Genomic DNA, 21,392 nt, shown 5'->3' with positions numbered 1-21,392 from the left:
TGGTCAGGTAGAACAGGCAAGAAGCCAAGTAAGTGCTCAGAGAGGCAGGCACTGGATTGAAGAGGTAGGGTCGGGCCGACCCGGATTAGAGCCCTGGGCAGGAAATCCGAACTGATTTGGGCCAGGAAACCTTAAGCTCAAGTTTCCTCACTGATGAAATTGAGATGATGGCTCTATCCCTTGTACAAGGCTGTGGATAAAATTATATGAGATGATATCCATAAATAACACATGGCAAGCCCTCAAGTAAACCAGGAGCCCCTACCTGGCTAATGATACAGCCTGCTACGGTTCACAGATGATGTTTTAGGCCCAGGGCGGGCTTTATAACATTTGAATTCCTTGAAATGTAACAAACTCAGCTTGCTTAGTCCCCACCGTGCTTTTTGGTTTACGCCCTGCTCATTTGATTCATTTATATTACCTGCTGGGCGCCTACGCTAACTGAATTTGTGATCCTTGAAGTATTAGCATCAGTAAGCAGCATTTTTCAGAAAGGTAGGAGTCTCGATGTGCAAAACAGACATCCAAAGCGTTCCGGATCTTGAAAAAAAGTGTGGGTCTTAGAAGCCAGTATGGAGAGGTCTCAGGTACCTGAGGGTCTGCCAGGTACCAAAAGACGCCCATAAAGGAGCACTTAGGAAGATCTAGGTTACTGTATTGATGTGCTGGAAGCTGCTGTATGAGAATGTCAACCTTACAGATAAAAATGCTCTAAAAATATTGTGGCCAGTAAATTCAAAGTTACTGAAATATTGTAAAAACAGACGTGTTTCGTTACATCAGTCAGCTTTAGCAGGATTAAAATGTTCTGTCTACATAAAATGTACGTATGTTACATATTAAACGTATATCTGAATATATGTGATTCTGATGTTATAGCAAACAATTTTTTTTAAAGATAAACTTTTCCTGATCTCTTATTATTTCCTTTCAAGAAGTTTATGAGAGATGGGATTTCCTAACAGTTTTGAGCAAGGTATTTACAATGTATGGGGAAAAAAAAAAACAAAAAACAAAACGAGTAAAATCGCCCACTAGAGGGCGCAGTGACAGCACACATGAAGATGATATGAGAGAGAGAGAGAGAGAGAGAGAGAGAGAGAACGAGGAAGGAAATGAACGCATGCTTATTTTATGTTTCCGTCTAGGTGGGGAGATATGGTAATGTGGTACTTAGGCACATCTGGGTTGAAATCGCTATGGTAACAGTTACCACCACACATTCCTAGGCTCCGCCCCAGACCCACATCTGGGGTGACCCGGGATCCGCGTTCCCAGGGGTCACTCCCTGTGATCTCCGTGTGTGTGTGTGTGTGTGTGTGTGTGTGTAAGTTTCAGAATCACTTTTTCGAGGAGAGAAAAATTTAGGGAAATATTTTAGAGAGAAGCTCTAATTTCCAACACCTTTTTAAAATATTTCAACTCCCCCTCGTCCCCCCCCCCCCCAAAATTTCAAAACCCATCTATATCTGGGTTGATTAATATGTCATTAGGAACAAAAATTACTTTAAAAACTTAATAGATGCATTTAGACTAAGTCAGATTTGGCCCATACTCGGTTCTCTGTTTTCCCTTGAGGGTGACGGTGAAAAATACTTCCACACGCCCTGGAAGGGTCGTGGGCGTATCACTGCTTTGGGCACTGGTCACAGAATACTTAACCACGGACTGTGACTTCACAGAGAAAAGGAAAAGAACAACGGGGCAGCATTTCATAAGACGGCACATTCCCTCCTCTCTGCAGATTTAAGTCCTCGCCTAACACCCCTGGCCATCTGCACCGTGCCTTCTCCGAAGCCCGTTTCTCAATGTTTATTTCTGCTGTGTGCGCCGTTCTCTCGGCCTCTTGTGTGAATATCCATCCTGCACGTGGGGTCTCCACAGGCCATCTGTCACCCCTTTGTGCCTGAGATGATCACAGTCCCATAGTTTGGGAGACAGTGCCCACGTGCTAAGCAGAATCATAGAGACACGAACGTTAGAAGATATTTTAAAAGATCCGATTTTACCCACTCATTTTCTAGAAGAAATTGAGGCCCGGAAAACCGAATTGATTTGCCCAGGGTAATAGAATTATTTATTAGATTTTTTTTTTTTCCTCTAGCTTTATTGAGCAGATTATTTTTTTCTCTTTAATTCAGGAGCTAATTATTAAAGCATTACAATGTATTAGATATTTTCTAGGTGTCGAGGAACAACATAGTCAAGATTCCTGGTTTCATGAAGTTTACATTAGTGTTGTTATTGTGGAATTTGGGGGTATCTGTTAGAACACGGGCTGTGTGTGTGTGTGTGTGTGTGTGTGTGTGTGTGTAGTTATCTTTCCAAAATATTCCTTTGGGTGGCAGCAAAGAAAAAAAGAGAAGTTTTTTTGTGGAATCTGCTGTATAATCCGGAATGGGAATGATCTTACTGACAACCTTATCGTCAATATTTATTTTCATGGGGTGGGGGGGTAACCAGATCCTATTTCCAATCTGCTTTAACAGTATGTCACATCTGAACATTCTATGCAAAGTGATTAAGTTGAGTTTTTTGTTGTTATTGTTTTGTTAGGTTTTTTTTTTTTACCTTCAGAGTCTTTTAATCGCATAAACAGTTGAACTAAATCTCATAAATATGTATTTAATTTACATATTAAATGACAAGTTCAGCTTAAACGGCAACCAGTGAAGATTCGATCTCTCCAAATACTGATTTGGATTTTGCATATAATAAAACTAGTGCACAACTAACATGACAAAACAAATAGTTTGTAGTTAATATATCAAAAATCAGTTTCATCAGTAGTTTGACATCAAGAATGATTAATTGGCCTAATATAGTGCCTTTAAACTTGTTTTTGGCATTTTAGAGATTTAGCCTTTGCTAAGAATTTTGTCCTAAAACTGAAGACTTTTTTTTTTTAAAGAGTAAAGTTCTTTAGAGTTTTCATGGATATATAAATTCCCTAAATTGTATGTAAAATGTTGTAGTTTCTTTTTCTGGGGAAAGGTCCATAACTTCATCGGATTCTCAAAGACGCCTGAGACATTTCTAGATTAAAAGTCCTTGCTGGAATCTTCTCTTCCTCAAATTGACTCAATAGTGATAAATCAAGTTCTTATAAAATAAGGAAGGACTGGCCAGGGAAGGGCAGGAGGTATATGTAATCTCCACAGGCTGGAAATGAAACTCGTGGTTCAGGGACTGGACTTTGTCAAGCAAAAACTTCAATTGCCATGGCTGAAAAAGTCTTCTTAAAAGAAAGGGTTTATTAGGCCACCGCTAGCCAAAAAAAGAACACTAGTTTTGGGGCGTGGAGTCTAAACCATTAGCGGCGTGGCTAAGGTAGACAAGACAGCACGTGCATCATTCTGGAGTTCTGCAAGCGTTTTATACATCAAGGGGAGGAAGATGTAACAACTCTCAAAGGAGGGAAAGGGGCAGGAGCTGAAGGGCACTAGTCCCACAAGCAGTGGAGGCCCCTGGCGTTTGATGGCACATGGCTATTCTCTCTTTTTTAGATAATCTCTCAATAGCCACCTGGAAGTCGATTTAATAATTCCGACGCACACTAAGGAGTGTGAACAGCCTTTCGTTGGTTTAGCACTGCGGTTATTAACTGATCCCCACCCACCCCCCTTCTGTCTTTTCTTTCCTTCCACTCTCTGACCTGCTGTCCTTTAATTTAGGGCGTCGCAGAATTTTCTCCTGGTCGACATGTTTGGAAAACAAAGGATGGATCTGCAACCGTAACTGGCCAGATGTCCTCATTTGAAGTATTTAGTTTAGAATGGATTTCAAATCCCAGATGCTGATTCTCAGGCTGCCGGGTGGCCAGAGAGGATGTGTAACGCTCATGCATGTCTCCGTGGGCATGTTCAGCTGGGTCCCAGTATTCTGCTGTGCAAAAAAGCAACTGTGTCCCATCCCGCCAGCCCCAAATCCAGTTTTCCTCCGCTTAAGAAGTTATTTAGAAGCAAGGGAAGCTTTCAGGTGGCTAGGAATTTCGTTTCAGTTCGGAGGACACCAGAACTATTTTGTTCTGGACCTTCAAGAGCCCTTAACGAGGAGTCTGTTTTGTATAACGATCCCTTAGGTCTGTTTGTCCTTTCTGTGGGATTTCTTGAGACACAGGTGACATTCGGGCACAGATCCCATATTTATTCCTAGAGCTTAAAAGTGAGAAGTGAGTGTGACATGAACTTTTACTCAAAAGTTCTTATTTAGCACTCATTTTTTCCCTATCTCTTTGGATACGGAATAAAAATGTTTTGGCCTTGCTTCTTTCTCTATGCCTTTTATTCCCAGTTATTAAAATTCTGATAATAAATTCCTTTTTCTACTGCAAAATTCAGTGCTCAGTTTCTCTAGTATCCTTGGATTCCTGCAAAGGGAAAGAAATTAAGTGGTAAACCGATTTAATATTCTAACAAAAAAGGAGAAGTTCAGTTCCCTGCATTGAAAATGGAGTAGGAAGCTTTTAATATTTCCATTGAGATATCCCCTTTCTATCAAAGAGCATAAAAGACTTCTGATACCTGAGCGGAGCATGATAAAGGTGGAAAGAAAAGAGGGTGAGCTTTGGGTTACGTGAAAATTTATGGAGTTGCGCGGATAGAGATTTATCTGAGGAAACTGTGATGACTGAGCAGGAGCAGGAGGTGGACGGGCAGGAGTGAGGTGGGCAGCATCGGATGATGAAGAGCGTTGACTGTCAACTCAAAGCATGAAACCATGGGGCATGGGCCTGATGCGGACTAATCGATGTGCAGAGAGAAGCAGAAAACGTTCTTCCTGCATTTCCTTCTGGGAGTTTTTTCAAGAGAAATTTCTCTGTGACTAGTTGGGGGGAAAAGCAAGACCGACCACCAAGGACGTGACTGTGGGCGGGTCCCTTTGCGTGAGACAATGGGAAGAGCTTCTCTGTCATTCTGAGGAGATGAGGGGCTGGAAGGTCTGAGCCAGCTGGGGGCGTCACTGGGGAGAAGGTGGGAGGCTCCGGCTTCACCCCTGGAATCCAGCCCGAACTCACCAAATGTGGAGGTGGGTGGATTTGGAAACAAAATCTACAGAGATCAGATGACACGGACAGAAGCGGGGTGGCCTATGAAAACGAAGGATGCGGAAAGAGGGAAACTAAGTGGTAGGCACCTGCAGAAAGCAGGTGTCAGATGCAGATTGTCCCAGGCCCCAGATCTGAAGTTTGGGCCAAGCTTAAGAAATCTCCAAGGAATAAGGCAGAAAGGAGTGTGGGGGACCAGGGTTTTAGAAAGCCCATTCTTGCAGCTGTTTGGAGGATGAGTGGGGGAGAGGGTGACTAACCAGTAGGTCCTGCTTCCAGTTTCTCTCCCCAGGGGAGGGAAGGAATGGATGTCTTGATGGTAGGCCTTATTAAATATGACTTCTACTTTGGAAAACATTGGTACTCTCATGTGTAAACTCCCGTAACTTCCTGTCTTCAGACGCAACGCATATTTATAACAGCATCACACCCTTCTTACTTCCTTCCCTCTGATCTAAGAAAACAAAATCTCTCTCTGCAGTCTAAAATAATCATTCCCCACGACTCCTAGCCCTGCGATTACGTCTTTTTATTTATTTTTAATTTCTCTCTCTCTCTCTCTAGCCCTCTTCCCTTCAACATGAAAACCTGCTTGTATGTCTCTCCCAGCTTTTATTCTGCAATAGCTGATTACTTTATTGACTACTTGTTCATTACCGAAAATTTGTAAAATACAGAAAAGTAAAACAAAGAAAATCATATTATCTCATCTGCAATGTATATCTTTAATCTTTTTATTTATGTACATATAACATATACTAGAATGTAAATATTCAGGCTATTTTAAAATAGAAATTGAATTCTCGTACATATTTATTTCTTTGGTGGAGTGATAATGGAGAATGCTTCTACCCTTTAATTAGTGGAAAGAAGGAAGAACTGAATAAATGTGGGAAACCGAGCCCCAAACTGTTTTCTGTTTACATAATTTGAAAACAACATCATCGACATACAATTGACATTTATTCTGCATATATTTAAAGTGTAAAAGTTGATAAATTTTTTACATATACACCTGTGAAAATATCACTATCAAGAATATGAACATATCTCTCATTTCCCAGTTTCCTGTTATCCCACTGTGATTTTAATTTGCATTTCTCTAGTGATTAATGTTTAACTCCTTTTAATGTTTTTATTTGCCATCTGTATATCTTCTTTAATGAAGTGTCTTGAAATTTCTTGCCCATTTTAATTTCTTGGATTGTTTTCTTATTGTTGAACTTCCAGAGTTCTTTATATATGTGGGATACAATTACTTTATCAGATATATGATTTGAAAATATTTTTTTTCCGATATGTGGCTTGTCATTTTATTATCTTAACAGTGACTTTTGAATAGTAGATGTTTTTAATTTTAATAGCAATTTGTTCTTTTCTGGATCTTGCTTCGATGTCTTATCTAAATATCTTTGCCTAACCCAAAACCATAAAGGTTTTCTCTCCGCGTTTTCCTCTAGAAGTATTATTATTTTAGGTTTTACATTTACAGAATACATATTGAGTTAATTTTTGTATATGAAGTAAATTGTGAATTATACATATTTTGCCTTTACTAAAAAAGACCATCCTTTCTTTACTGAATTGTTTTTGCATCTTTGTCAAAAAATTTTTGAACCGTATACGTGTGGATTCTCGATTCTAGTCCATTCATCTATTTGTCAGTCTTGACAAATATACTACATTGCCTTAATTCCTGTAAGTTTATTGGTAGCTTTTTCATAGTCTTTAAATCAGGTAATATTATTCCCCTCAAGTTTATCCTTGTTTTCAAACTTGATTTGGCTATTCTAGTCCCTTTGCATAAAAACGGAGACTTCAGATAATTTCTTTACCTTCTCTAGGCCTTATTTGTGTTTTCTGAACACCTATTTCCTATTTCTTGGGAAGATTAATGACGTTAGGTGTATAATAAAATGACAACGCGATGCTTGGCACCAGTAAACAACCAGTAAATTCCAGCTGATCGCTGTGGCCACGAACACAATGCACTTCAGCGTGTTATTGCTATAAATGACCCATACCGTGACCGAATCTACTTAATGGAAACGTAAGAGAAAAATTTCCCTAGGACCTAAGTGACCTGATAACCTGTATATTTGCTGAAATATTGATATAGCATACATTATGGAATTGATCACATTCCCTTCCTTGCTTTGACAGCTAAACATTTTGGACGCAAGTTAGCCTTCCCATGCAAGTGGTGCACGTGACCTGTGGTACCCATCTTCCTTACGCCTGCCTTACAATGTCACTCCACTCATTTTCTCATACTGCAGCCTCCTTAACCACTCCCCTTAAGATTAGGTATGTATCTCTGCAAGCAGAACTCAAATCTGTAATGCACGGCGATGGAACGCTAATAATTTTTGAAGGTCGTTAACAAGAGAGGGCTGAGCTAAGCAAGCGACAAGGCTTCGTAGACTGACGTTTGAATGCCTGATCTGTCAACTCACAATAACAGAAAGAAAAATGCCCGTTCTTTAGGAGTGGATATGATAATTTGTACTATTTTATAGGAGTAAAATTCTCTGGCTTATTGAAATAAGAATGGCAGCTGAAAGGAGCCGGAGTGTGTTTTATCTAATTAACGTGCAACACGAAAATGTTCTGAGCCATTAAGATCCATACGGAAACTTCATTCGAAGCCACATATTTGCATTCTCAAACCCTCGGGGATCATAAAATGAAACGTGGTTGCCTTTTATGTAGTCAACTTTTGAACAAAAAGGTAAGGAGCAGGAAGTCACATAAATATTTGAAAAACTAACTGGAAATCCAGACCGACAGTACTGGATGAATGACTAAGAATTACTTCCAATCATCATGTAAGTTAAGTGTAATCTGAGACTTGTATTACCAAGATTAGGTCCAAATATGAAGTCTCCAAATTTTTAAACCTCAGTAATAACTTTAACCTAATCTAGTTATCTCATTAACAGTAAGCTAGCAAAAATAATATACTACATTGCCTTAATTCCCTCTCATTGGGTTCTTCCTTTAAACCAACCCCTGGGGATCCCAGACCTCTGGACTCTGATGCCAGTCTCCGAATTCAAGTTCGATGTAAGCATAGCTTCCCAGAGAATTGTGAAGTTACCTTTACTTACACGGAAATAACTCTCGAAACTGGACCTTGACTCTTAGAAAGGGGAAAATGTACAACATGTGGGTGACGTTAATCCCAGAAAATACTTTGCTTTTGAGTGATTTAATTTCACGAGCCATGAAAAAGCTGTTGATTGCAATCAGTTTACATAGGAATTAGTCAAAATACGCCAACATTGTTACTACAGCTTTAAAAATGTATCTGCCTGCAGTAAACAACCTCCTGTGTCCTGGAAATGCAGAGACAGAGTTTACGTGCTATGGGATTATTCTAACTTTCATGCCTTAATATATACATCATACCTTGAGTCAAATTCTTTCACTGTAATGACACGATATCTTATTAAAAAGTAATAGCTTTGTGCATACAGGGGCTGTATTTGACCCTGTGTATTCTAAGAGATGATTGTGATTTAAGGTTTGCAACATCGGAAATGGCTTTTCAGAGCAGAGAAAACAGTGTTGTGGGTTGCCTTGACAACGTGGGTTAGTTGCATCAAGAAATCCATGGCAATGCAGGACCTTCCAGTCTGTCAAGATTACAAACTATCTACCAAATTAGGTTAGGAGAAAACTAATTCCGTTGCAAGGCGGTGTTACCTGACATATAAAGTATCAGTTCTCACTTTTTTTTATCATGCGTTGTGTTGGAAAAAAAAAAAAAAGATGAAAAATCTAGGTGGCCAAGACACTCAGGTAGAAACGCAGGAAGAAGGCAGACAGTGTGAGGGTCTTATTCAGGAGTCTGTCCCCCTCTCCCCTGCCGGCCATCGCACACCCAGCAGAATTTCAGGAGTTCCCGCATGTTCTCTGAAAGTCAGCGGTGCTAAGAGAAACGTCTTTTGCCCAGATTCGGCTGACTTCCCCAGCCAGTCTCCCACAAAGCTTCTCTACGAGGAATATCACTGGCTCATATTGCATGTTCTTAAATCGTAAGTGTCACAAGGATCGCCATGACAGAGCTAGTCATTAGCTGAAGAGAAAACAAAACCTGCTAACGTACGTGGCCCCTGGTGCCATTATTCCGGCAGGGCCGAGAAGAGATTTATCTGGAAAGGATCACGCCTCCGACATAAAGCCTGTTACTGAAAACCTCCGTTACTGAACAAGCTGGCTCCTGGCCCCCAGCAAGCACCCCTTCGTGACACTGTTCTTAGTTCACCGTGTTGATACTCTTCTTCCTAAAACTACCATAAAGCAATTTCGAGGGAGACGCATGGACCTCCCTTTCGTAAATGATTTTTTTTTAAAAGGTAAACAGAGCTCTGCTTTTTCTTGGGCTTAAACTGCAGGATGAGTTTTGTTTTCAACATAGTCTCATGCTGTGACCCCTCCCTGATATTATCAGAGATGGGCCCTGCGTGAAGGAGACACACTGTGTGGCCGGGCTGGCCGTCCCTTCGTGTTTCCTGGCTTTGAAGTCATGGAAGGGGAACTGGGAGACTGGAGGGACATGAATTAGGGGCAGAGGAGTGGCCTCTATGATAGCAAAGTTGGGAGCGCTAAGGACTGTGTGTTGAAATGGCATAAATGGGTGTGGACAATGGCGGCTGCGACTGGTGCAGGGCCAAGGCAACCTGTCCGAGTGTGCTCTTGAGTATGAGTAAGAACAACGAAAGCCTTTCTCCCAACTGATATTCATTTTCTTTCTCCTGGGTAACAGATAGGGAAGCATCATAGGTGGACCCACCACCTGCATTAAAGGCCAGTATTACTCATGAGGCTTTGTGTCTATTAGAGGCGAAAGCCATCACTCCAAGCCTATGAATCATTTAAAGGCTGCCAGTGGACAAGAGGAGACATGGCTTTTTAGAAGTACCTTTAGAAGGGACAAATGAACAGTCACGGCATCAACAATGACTTGCTGACTCTATAGCAGGTAGAAAAATAGGCATATTATTTGGGGCGCGTGCCGGAGTTCAATCCTAAACATTAGGATTTCTCAGTCAACTCTTTCTAGTTTATAGGTATATTTTCTGAGTATTCAAACTGTGGTCGAATATATATCAGAACACTCAAGTTCTTACTGCACCATCCCTTCGGCATGCATTGTTGAGACGACTACCAGAATTCTGATTACAATGAAATTATCAGGAATCCTTTGAAAACTTCCAGAACTTACTATTTATTTTTATTTATCTTGTTAGTCTAAATTTCTATAGTCACATACCTTTATTGAAGTCATTATTTATTTGTGCCGGCTAATTATGGCCTTCCTTTTCAGAAGCATCTTGCATTATTTCTTTAATAATTTTCTTTGTATTTTTAGTATCTGGAAACTTTCTCAATCTAATTTTAGACTACCTTTACTGAGGCTTTTAAAAAAATTGTTTTGTTCTTTTTTGCCCTTTTATTTTAGTTTCTGGAATATTTGCTCAATTTTCTTTTTCAGGTCTTTTATTGAATGCTTTTTATTAGCACACAATTTCTATAGATGAAAAAAAATCCACTTTCTATTTTTTCTTAATAGATAGGTGCCTAAAATGTATACAACTTAAACAATTACGTTTTCCTTGTCAAGTTCTGATATAAATGTCATGATTGGTTCCTAAAAAAATACTGAAAAAGTCATTCTTTCTCTTCCCACTGGAATTGTTTAACTAGCACATGGATTGTATAAGTTATATGTCCTGACATCCTCCAATTTCCACAAAAATCTGAATGATATTTGAAGAAGATAAATGATGGCCTCTGAGGAACAGGAACTCTTAAGTTGTGATAACTTTGGTTGAGGTGTTCATTGAGCTAAACCCAAGGGGTAAGCTGGGGGCTAAATTTCTGCCCTTTCCCCAAAGTCACCTGTTAACTGTGATTTGGGAATTTGGACACACAAAAGAAAGACAGAAGATGTGGGCTATGAGGAAAGGTAGAAGGTGATTTTTCTTACAGAAAAATATTAATTCTTGAACTCAAATCTTTATGACTTGAGTCTACCTATTAAAGGTGTTTAGAAATATCTTTCCAATAACCAGGACTTGGTTCATGGGCCTTCCTCAGGAGCTGTGAGGCTGAGTCAGAAGTTACAGTGAAGATCAGAGCCAGCCGGCACTCACATGCAAGAAAACAGCGCACCCATTGAGGCTGTGGGTGGTATATCCGCGTGGGAAACACAGGAGGAGAGGCTACATTATGGTACCATTTAGAGAAAAGTAGAAAATTGGAAGGAAGCAGGCTTGTGAGAGATTAGTTCTTGTTTAGAGTGAAGCCTTTCAGCCATCTTGCTCCTTATAATGTTGATAATATCACACAAGCATGTTAATGCACGCACAATAGGGCTAGACATCATCCTCTCAGATAAATCATATCAAAGTTTTCCTTATTTCTCTTTTACTTGTCGATTTGATAGAAAAGGAATCAGACTTGTCTAAAATATTTGGTTTAAAGAAAGCCATATTATACACTTGAAACTTATTTGATTTTGTTAATCAATGTTAACCCAATAATTTTTAATGAAAAAAGTAACCAAATTTGGAGTCAGAAGTTTGAGTAGTTATATCTAAATATCACATCAAGATTTATCTTGTCATAAACACAGAACACTATAATTAAGAAATAAATAAACAGCAAAAAAAAAAAGCCATGTTGATTTTTAGTGCCTTATGATTCTTTCTTATGTTTCATGCCAAGATTTGAGAATGTGGAATTATAAATTAAGAAAAAAATCCCAGCTGAGAAAGAAAAAATTTTAGCTAAAGGAAGATTAAAATATAGAAGCAATTTAAAACTCAATCATTATATCATTTTAAGAAAAATTAAAATGAAAGACAAATATAATTTCTTTGCCATAAAAACTTAATCGTAAGATGATGCTTTAGGGAGAACTTTATTTGTAACTGTGTGTGTGCGCGTATACACATGGATGTACATATGCTTCCGCACATTCTAATTTGATGCTTTTATGTTTTCCATATGGATCACTGTAATATCAATTCTATCATTTTAACCATAGTATATGTTTCGAATATCCAACTACACAGTATATAAAAGAAGTTCCATTGTGTCCCTTGTTATTGTCAAAATAAAATTGGATTTTCCCAAGAATGGAACTGTATCCTGTTAAAGACTTCAGTAGTAAGTCTAACGTAATTTAAGTGCTTCTTCTTCATATCTGGAAGAGTAACACAAGGTGACATTCTTAGCAAGCATGTGAGGTTGCGTTCTTCAAGTGCTAATTTTCAAAGAGAGAAAGAGAACGGAAGTAGTATACAAAAATACGATTGCACCTACTAATAAGGAAGTACCAAAGAGAAAAGTTCCAGCCACAGTGATTATCCAGGGATATTGTTTGTCTCCTCTGAGACACTCTGTCAGATCCTGCTTTGTAGTCCCAACTCTTTCTCCCCAATGTCCTGGATAGTCAACTGCTAAGTAATGCCTTCTTGACTAGGCTTGGTTATGTGAAACATGGAGAATAAAAGAGAAAAGATAGTCATTTTGCTATGTGTTTATAGTTACTGTAAAAAAAATCTTTTTATATGAATGGTCTTATAAGTAAAGACTGAGCGTATGATGGCTTGCTCTCTTTGAATTACCTTCACCATTCCCTCCGGAGTTAGAGAAAATTCTCTATCCCCATAGTACTACCCATTGACTACCATGCCTTTCAAATTTACTACAAAATATTGTAAGTAATTCATCCCTTTCCATCTTTCTTGCAGTGGACCGTATGCTCTCTGAGAGCAAGGGTTTTTTCCTGTGTGGTTCACTACTGAACACACTGGGCACTTAGTAGAGAGCACAGTGTGTTCAGTGAATGAGTGAAGTGGGTATCATTGGAATCTTTTCAGATGAATCGTTCGGAACACAGTTTCCTGCTGACATGGGCTCAAATCTGCCTGGAGGGAGCTCTGTGTTTACGCATGCGAGGGTCACAAAAGGATAAGTTCTTCTTCTGTCCAGAGAAGAATATTTCCACTTTGCAAAAATTATTTTGTAATGTTGATCCCAGTTGACAACACAATTTTTTTTTGTTTTTGAAAATTTAAAGACTAATGGACCTACAATTAATAAATAAGTAAACAGCAAAAAATAAATAAAAAAAGAAAGGAAGAAAGCCAGTGTTTCTCAAAAGACAAAAGAATGAGTCTATGTGATAAACCCCAAGTATCTATTAGAAACAAACATGAGCCACTCATATTTTCCATCCCATAATAATTTGACGTAACACATGTTGAAATCATCTACTCACACTGGAATATTATTTTACTGAAATCTCAATTGTAGTTCTGAAAGTACGAATGTGTTAAGGCAATAAAACAAAAACAAGGAAGACATTTTAGTGGAAAAGATAATGCTTCAAATTGAGTTTGAAATACCTTTCCTGTAATAATCTTTTTGTTATTTCGTAGTTTACTAACCCTTTCCATTCCAATCACCTAAGTAGCCTGCTGGGTTCTTCTTTCTCTCGGGTGAAACAATGAGAAGTAAAGAGAAGTGTTTGGACGTGCTAGACAAAATCACCGTTGTACTGTGAGAAATTTGTTGTGGAAAACTTACAACAAATTTGGAGAGTATGAGTTTGAAAAAAAAAAAAAACATTTCCTAAGAGTATTCTAAATCACTTCGACTACCCTTAGGACTCATATTATAACGACGCTGAAACACAGCAAAAGGATGAGAAAATGAGCATGAATGGCAAATTAGGAGCATGGATGTTTTTTTTTTTTTACAAGCACAAAGAAAGCTTTGCCCGCCTCGTACTAGAGCAGAGATTTTCATTGCCTGTAGGCTAATATGTTTGTGAAGAAATGAAACAGAAAATCTACTCCCCCCAAACTGGGCCCTGATTATAGGATAACAGCCTAGAGACATCATAACTTCATTGGCTGAAGGCTTTCTTATCATGCAATCCCACGTAATTTGAGTTAACACTGAGAATTAAGAAATGGCGCCAAAGAGAACTCCAGGAATCTAAGAATGATGCCAGAATGATACCCACTGAAACTCTTGCCAATGACCAAAGCAGAATCTTGTAGCAATTCATCTAGAACTGACTTGGGCTTTTTATAGCCCTAACTCTATAACTCTTGAATTGTTTGTTTGTCTGTTTGTTTAAAGTAGAAAAGCAGTAGCTATGTAAAAATGTCGAATGAGGGCCACTGGAGGAACAGAGAAGTGACATGGATGCTCTGAGGGCAGGGAAGAAAGAGAAACAATGAAAAAGCATGGAAGGGCTTTCGAAACACTGCAGACAAGGAAAGAGAGTGAGGATAAACAGCTTTATAAGTGTTTCGAGTTACAGAGCTGTTAATGTTTTTCAGCTTGCAAAATACCTGATGTTTAACTTAACTAGTGTTAAGTATTAGGAAAATACGCTGTGTAAAACATTCAGGTTTAAGAAGGGAGATTAAAAATTTTTTTGTTTAATAAAAATTCATTTTGAAAGATTTCCATTAGAAACGGTTTAAATAGAAACTAACATTTTGGTGCTTAAAATGAGAAGGTTTCGGCTATTTAAGGTCGTGAGTCACAGTGCTATAAGTACAAAGCTTTAGAAATCAGGGAGCTTTGGAGTGTGTGATATTAAATTTGACACTGTGTCTCATTTTCCTCATCTGTAAAATGGGCTTATGGATGCCTACATAAAATAGGGTTGCAATGAGGCTTAAATTAATTAAGTGATATATTCTAAATATCTGGCACATAGTAGAAATTCAGCATGTGGTGTTGTATTAGGGAAACTGCAACCCCTGTAAAGATAAGTAAATGATGCATCTGAATTTCTCTGATGTGCGATTAGGCAACATTATTCAGCAGGGTACTGGAGGACTCTCGCTAGGAATCTGGCCATATTCCCTGCCCTGTCCAATTGTAAGGCATGAATTGCAAGACCTCCAGCTCAGTAGAGAAACAATAATAACCTTTGGGCAGTCGACTCGCATTGATTCTTGGCTCTTTTGAAAAATGGGATGTACAGCAAACTAAGGAAAGGAAGGAATTAACAAGCTATTTGTCAAATACAGTTCTTTATTTTTAAAATACATTTCGACTAAAGCATTGTAAGCCATTATAGTAGAAATGTAGTCATGTCAAAAAAGATTATTCTTTTTTTCCTTGGCACAACAGGTTCCCAAAGAACTTATATTTTATGAACTTTTCAATATTCAACTGTTTTTGATCTGCAACAATGACAAGTGCATATGGTCCAACCTAACTGCTACTCAAGCCAAGGGGATCGAGTCGCTGCCTCATTTTAGAGTTGAATATTTTGTATAATGTATTTGTCAAATAGTTCATGTATGGAAAACTATATAAAGACGTATTTTAGGGGAGGGCCTGAGGTTCTCGGTAGCATTTGCTGTCCTCAGGTCTAGCTTCTTATCCAGTAGCTGGTCTCCCTCATTCAGGAGTGAGTCAAACCTAAACCCCAGCGATTCTTCAACTTCGGAACAGATTATTTTGTTTCCTAACCGATGCTGTGTCCATTGCCAAATTTCACTGAGTTGTCACTCTGCTTTCTACAGTTTTGACTTTCTTGGCTTTTCTGGGCCCTGAGAATTATTTTTGACCTGGTAACTCAGTAGATTAAAGGGACTTTTCTGGAGTGTCATCAAAGTAGCTGAGCTACTGACTTAAAGATGATGAAAACTGCTTTTTCTCAAATAAACTCTTGATTTTATTTAGATTTTAAAGATTTTTCTTCTGGAAACATCAGGGTACTTTGATGAATTCACTAACTATAGATTTTGGTGTAGTAGTAGTAGCAATTAATGAAGTAAGGTTTTACTGATATCTTTAGAGACTAACTATTAAATCCCAGGGTTTGTCAGGCTTTGAAGATTTGAACCTTTTTACTTTAAGAAGCCATTTCATCCAAATAGAATCTCCTGTCTCCATCGGCTAATGGTAGAAATTCAGAATCATTAGCTAAATTAATTGGTCATGTGGTTCGTCTTTAGTCTGTTATAAACAGTAAGGGATTAGTTACTGAGTTGAGAGCAATTAATTGGATGTACTTTGAATATATTCTAACCAAACGCTATGCCTGTCATTCTTAATGACCTCTGATAGACGACCAAAGGAAAACCATCGATGAATCTTAGTGTCATCAAAACGACATCTAGAACAGTTTAAAAATTCCTCCCGTCTGTATAATTTACACCACCTCAGAGTGAAAAGTCATTCTGAATACGGCTGTTTAAGTGTTATCTCAGTGCCTTATAGGTTTAAAGGGGAAAGTGAAAGTTTGGAATACTTTTTCTAAGTTTTTAAAGCCCACAAATCAGAGAGGCAGGAATAGAACGCACGTTTCTTATGTCTAGGACTCATGCGTTAGATCAGGAAGGAGTTGAAAATTCAGATTCCTTACAGGAGAACCGAAGAGGCGCTCAGATGAATGGAGACAGCACAAGGTCTCAGGACCAGAAAAAGAGAAAGGGATGAGAAATGTAGAGGAGTGGAAAGCAAACAGCCCTTAAAAAAGACTAGTCACCCTTTAGCTCCACTGGTTATTGTCCTGTGGAAACGCGGTTCTAGTAAATTCAGATATGTAGATGGGTTATTTACGTGACGTAATCACAGAGTTCCATGTGGATGAGTAATTCAAATTTGAAGCTCTGTGGGTCAAATAAAACACATCCGTGGGCTGTCAGGAAGCAGCCTCTGGATTAGATTCCAAAATTGTCTATAGATACATAAATGTTATTAAAAATAAAGGATGTTGAATGCTGTCCTTCATCGATATTGATGACTAATCAAAGGAAATATTTTTTTTAAAAAAAGCAAGGGTATTTCATTAATCAACAGATAGCAAGAGTCCACTTGGTTGCTGCCATATATTCATTACTAAGAAGATATTTATCATCTTCGTAGTACACAATGAATATTCATGGCCATTCAAAAAGACAGATGTTTTCACTGCATTTCTCTGGTTTATAAACAGGTGAGTTGAGAAAAAAAAAATTTCCTGATAGGATTGTAAATTACTGAGAACGGAACAACCAAGAAAAGATCAAAGTTATACGTAAGGGTTGATTCTATAAAAGCTGAAGGTAGAAGAAGAGGACTTTTCAAGTTCCGTACAGACCCATGTATTATTTATCATACAAAACATGGCAGGTTGGGGGGAGCGCAGATAGTATGAAAAAGAGAAAATGTGAATATTTTATTATCCTAGATTGCTGCCCTCAAATTGAAATACTACTTTTGACAAAGTTGAAATGAACATTTTCTGTAGATCTAGGTTTAAAAAAAAGGCTATGGAGAAATATACAGATGCTCCGAAACCATTTGTAGTTCCCTGAGGGGTTAGAAGAGAAATTTACAGAATCATGGAGCACAATGTGTCATTTAGCTACTCGAGACAGCACATAGCATCTGTTCAGCCAATGAAACAAAGGGCAAGGGGTAAGGATCCATTTCTATTTCTGGCATTTCACTGCTCTGGGACCAGAGGTATGGACTGACACCTTTTGGCACTCAGGTCACCCCGTATGTTTTAAAAGAAAGACTATGTGCATCCCAAAGGCATTTTTTTTTTTTTTGCATCAGTGTTGACGCCTTTAAACCATTGCCGACTTTTAAAATCAAAGCTACCAGAAAAGTAGAGAATGCTATTCTCCCTCTCCATAATTTATAGATTTGATGAAGAATTGTGATGGCCAGCCACCAGTCAGATGTTTATTGGAATATTCTTGTTTGCTTTACATCACTGTTTATCTCGGGACTCATCATGTTTATTTCCAAGCGATGTTCTTCTTAATCCACATTTTCTTTGCACTTAATTTAAATGAAAAAGCAGCTCTAGGCAGATTCATTATTTAAATTGCAGTCTCCATACTCTCAGGCAGGAATTATATAAAGTTCACTGTCATTGAGTCCTTTACAGGTTTTCCTTTGCTAGTTTTGAGTGAGATGCTAGCTTTATATTTGACTCATATTTTTACCTTCATTTTAAAGACAAATATAACTTAAAGGAGGAATTCAAAGATTAAGCTTATAGATAAAAAAATACTTACCTCTCTCTTACAATATGATGCACAATGTAAAAAATAATACTTTTCCTAACTGCCCTAATTACACATGAACCATCAAATAAAGGCAAACACAGAAAATGAGAAATTATAGGAGAAATTATTCTCTTCTATTACCTAATGCCTGACTTTCAAGAAATTAGATGAGCTCATATCATTTAATGTAATCCATTATCTAACCTTCCTGGGAACTGACCTCCGTGAGTACAACATTCTCGCTCTTACCATCAATTCACTGAATTACAAGTATATTTTGCGCACATATACCTACGAGCATACTTTTTTGACTTTGAAGAGTGATATAAAAATCAGAGGCCCTAGAATATCAGACAGAGAAGAAGGAAGGATTATCTGCCAACACTTGGCTGCATTATACGCGCTCAGCCCGACACAAGACATGGATATTAGCATGTTAGCCAAATCTTATTGGGGAAAGAGATTACTTTTTAAAGCACGCTGCTTTGCAAGGTCTGTCTCTCACACCAGTCCCTGCAGGTACCGTACCTTCCGGAGGGGCTTGAGCTTGGTCTCCATTATGAAGTCATACTTGCAGAGCTCACAGCAGCGCGTGTCTGAGCTTTTGATCCACTGGTGGAGGCAGGACTGGTGGACAAAGCGCAGGGTGCCCGTGCAGCGACAGGGCGTGATGAGCGGGCTCTCTTCATCTCCTTCGCAGTGACAGATCCTGGGGAAGGACACAGCAGCTGGGATGAGACCTCTCAGAGGATATTTCTCAGCCCTGGACTTCCTCGCTCGCTCGCCCTAAGCTGTCTCAGAAACTGCAACCTGAGAATGCATGAACATTTCACTCCAGCTTGAATGCTGGGTTCGAACCTGGGACCCAAATTGCTTTCATTTGCAGAGTCATTGCTGGACTTGTAAGTCATGTTATATATAGGGCGTTAGGCATTGGCAGATTCTTCCACTGAAGCCAATTTTAACTATTGAGCTATATCCTCAGCTGAATCTAGTTAATAGGTCAGTGTCTATGAAATAAGCTTTCTTTTACATATACAAGTTATGACTTACAAGTATTCTAAGGAATGTTGTAATATGGAAACTTCATTTTTAAAATTTTGCTGATAATTTTATAAGGGCATGATATATAATTTAGTACACATTGGTATCCTACCAATGTGAAAGAATTCTGAAAAATTTAACATATTACCAAACGATAAAGTGAAGACAAAAAGTTACAGCTTGGAAATAATTACAAAGATTTTTCTCGGAATATTCACCCATTTTGGTCATAGTGAATGGCCTAAATGGTCAAGAATCATTGTTTAAAAGACACAAAAATTACTGATTACATAAAGTTCAAATACAGTAAATCTTATTGTTTTAAAATATTAATTACTACATAGTCTAAGGAATTCAGAGTTCAACTAGTTTACTGAATCGTTATGAATTCTAGTGTTACAGATTCACAGTCTGTGGCATTATCATTATTCTCATCGTCAAATTAAAAAAAAAAGACTTTGTTTTCCTCATTGGATGACATCATCTTTCCTTACCTCAAGGTTGTGAATTCGAATCCTAGCCCTTTAATAATTCTTATGATTTAACCAGCTGGTAAGGTTGATAACAAATTTGATTAAAAATACTGCTTGAAATCAGTTAGAAATAGGAATGAATGGACCATTTACAAAATATCTATATAGTTACTTTTTTTTTTTTTCAGCTGAGTCACAGTGGCAGGCTGGACGAATGTTAACATTGCCGCTACTGCTCTTTCCTCTTCTCCAGAAGCATGAGTTTTAAAGAGTGAATTTTTAAAACACACCGATCTCTCTCAGCTGTCTCCCCAGGGGAAATGAAATAGCAGCTCAGGTTGTTCCTACAGTGAGATACAGGAACTGAAACCCAACTCCCCCTAACCTCAAAATAAAGAAGTATGACACAGTACGCTAGTATTTTGGATCTCTTTTCTTAAGTAATAATAAAGTAAGCCGAAAGGAACACCGACTTCCAAATTCCTTGGGATGGGAGTAACGGGATGAGGGTAGAGAGAAGTTCAAAATCGGCGTCCGTCCTCCCCCGAACTGAGTTGGGAAGCAGCAGTGTTGGATGGAGCAGCACATATCAAAGACTGGGATGGTGGGGTCACATGAAAAATTATCTGAGAGCTTATTTTTTTCATATGGAAGCCTGATAGATTACTTCTTTCCAAAGGTGTAGGTCCTAGGGATCGGGGCTTAGTATACTTTGTATCACACCTGTTAGCAATAGAGTGTTGGTCACATCATTGGTGCTGAGTATATGATTGTTAGGTAAAGGAACTGTTTGGTCAATAGACTATGAATAATTATAAAAGCAACCAGTGAAAGCAAATCTGGGTTTCTATAGTGCTGCATTTTGTTGGAGTCTCTGAAACCTAATGAATTATACAGCATGAGAGGCTGATATTTCCTAAGTCCCTGAAACTCTTATTTCCCTGCCTCCACACGAAGATACTCCCTTAGATCAGAAGTCAGCAAACCATGGCCCAATTCTTCCAGCTGCATGTCTTTGTATATAAAGTTTTATTAGAACACACCCATGTCTATTTCTTTAAATATTACTTACAGCTTTGCTTGCCCTGTAACTGTAGAATTGAGAGTTGCTACAGAGACCATGTGACTGTAAAGACTAACATCTTTATTATCTGGCCCTTTACAGAAAACGTTTGCTTATCCCTGCCTTAAACATGGTGATTCTGAGTTAAAGACAGTGCATGAATATTTTCAACAAGACAAAGTTTAGAAAAAAAATCATTCCAACCTCTGCAAGGGACAATAATTGAAGTAAAGGTTACACAGAGAAGCTCACAACAAAGTGAATGTCCATCCTGGCCTGACCCTGAAGCTCGCTGACCCATGAACAGTGCAGGGACAAGGGACACGATTCCTCATTTGAAAGATAAAACTTGCAGTTCATGCCACCTGATAATTCATCACTAAAAAACGATCGCGTCGAATTCTGCACTGCTACCAAGATGGCTCTGAGGCTCTGATTTTCTACTGACATGAAAAAGAGTAATTTATTATTCATAAGCAAATTTAAACAAAGACCTTGCTGATCACTGAATTCAAACCAACATGAGTAGTTTACAGATTGCAGTTCGACTTCCTGTGTCTTATCGATTCCTTTTAAAAAATTTCTGCTGAAACTGTTACCTGAAGCGTCACTGGCAATGTCATTTTATTTTTTCATAAGATTATTTCCCATAGGAAAAATCAAAAGGTTAGTTCATTTTTATTCCCACTTCGCAAGATTTATTTTTA

At 38.4% G+C, this 21,392-nt stretch overlaps 1 protein-coding gene across 4 annotated transcripts in view; it reads right to left on the bottom strand.

Moving 5' to 3' along the window:
* The window catches only part of MARCHF1 (membrane associated ring-CH-type finger 1), a 65,340-nt gene that overhangs the window by 18,632 nt on the left and 25,316 nt on the right, over positions 1-21,392 (bottom strand). For 3 of the 4 annotated variants that reach the window (XR_004954968.1, XM_036233985.1, XM_016154581.2), the window contains exon 3: positions 18,634-18,814. Coding sequence is in view for 2 of the 4 variants with exons in the window: in XM_036233985.1 (XP_036089878.1) it covers positions 18,634-18,814 (181 nt within the window). In the remaining 2 variants the exon portion in view is untranslated. Of the gene's footprint in view, positions 1-18,633; positions 18,815-21,392 lie in introns of those variants that run through there. The other variant, XR_001598047.2, reaches the window with a different exon arrangement.

This window comes from Rousettus aegyptiacus, unplaced genomic scaffold, assembly GCF_014176215.1.
Source record: "Rousettus aegyptiacus isolate mRouAeg1 unplaced genomic scaffold, mRouAeg1.p scaffold_m13_p_16, whole genome shotgun sequence".
NCBI lineage: Eukaryota > Metazoa > Chordata > Mammalia > Chiroptera > Pteropodidae > Rousettus > Rousettus aegyptiacus.
Note: the sequence above shows the minus strand (reverse complement) of the source record. Positions and strands in the feature narration are given on the sequence as shown.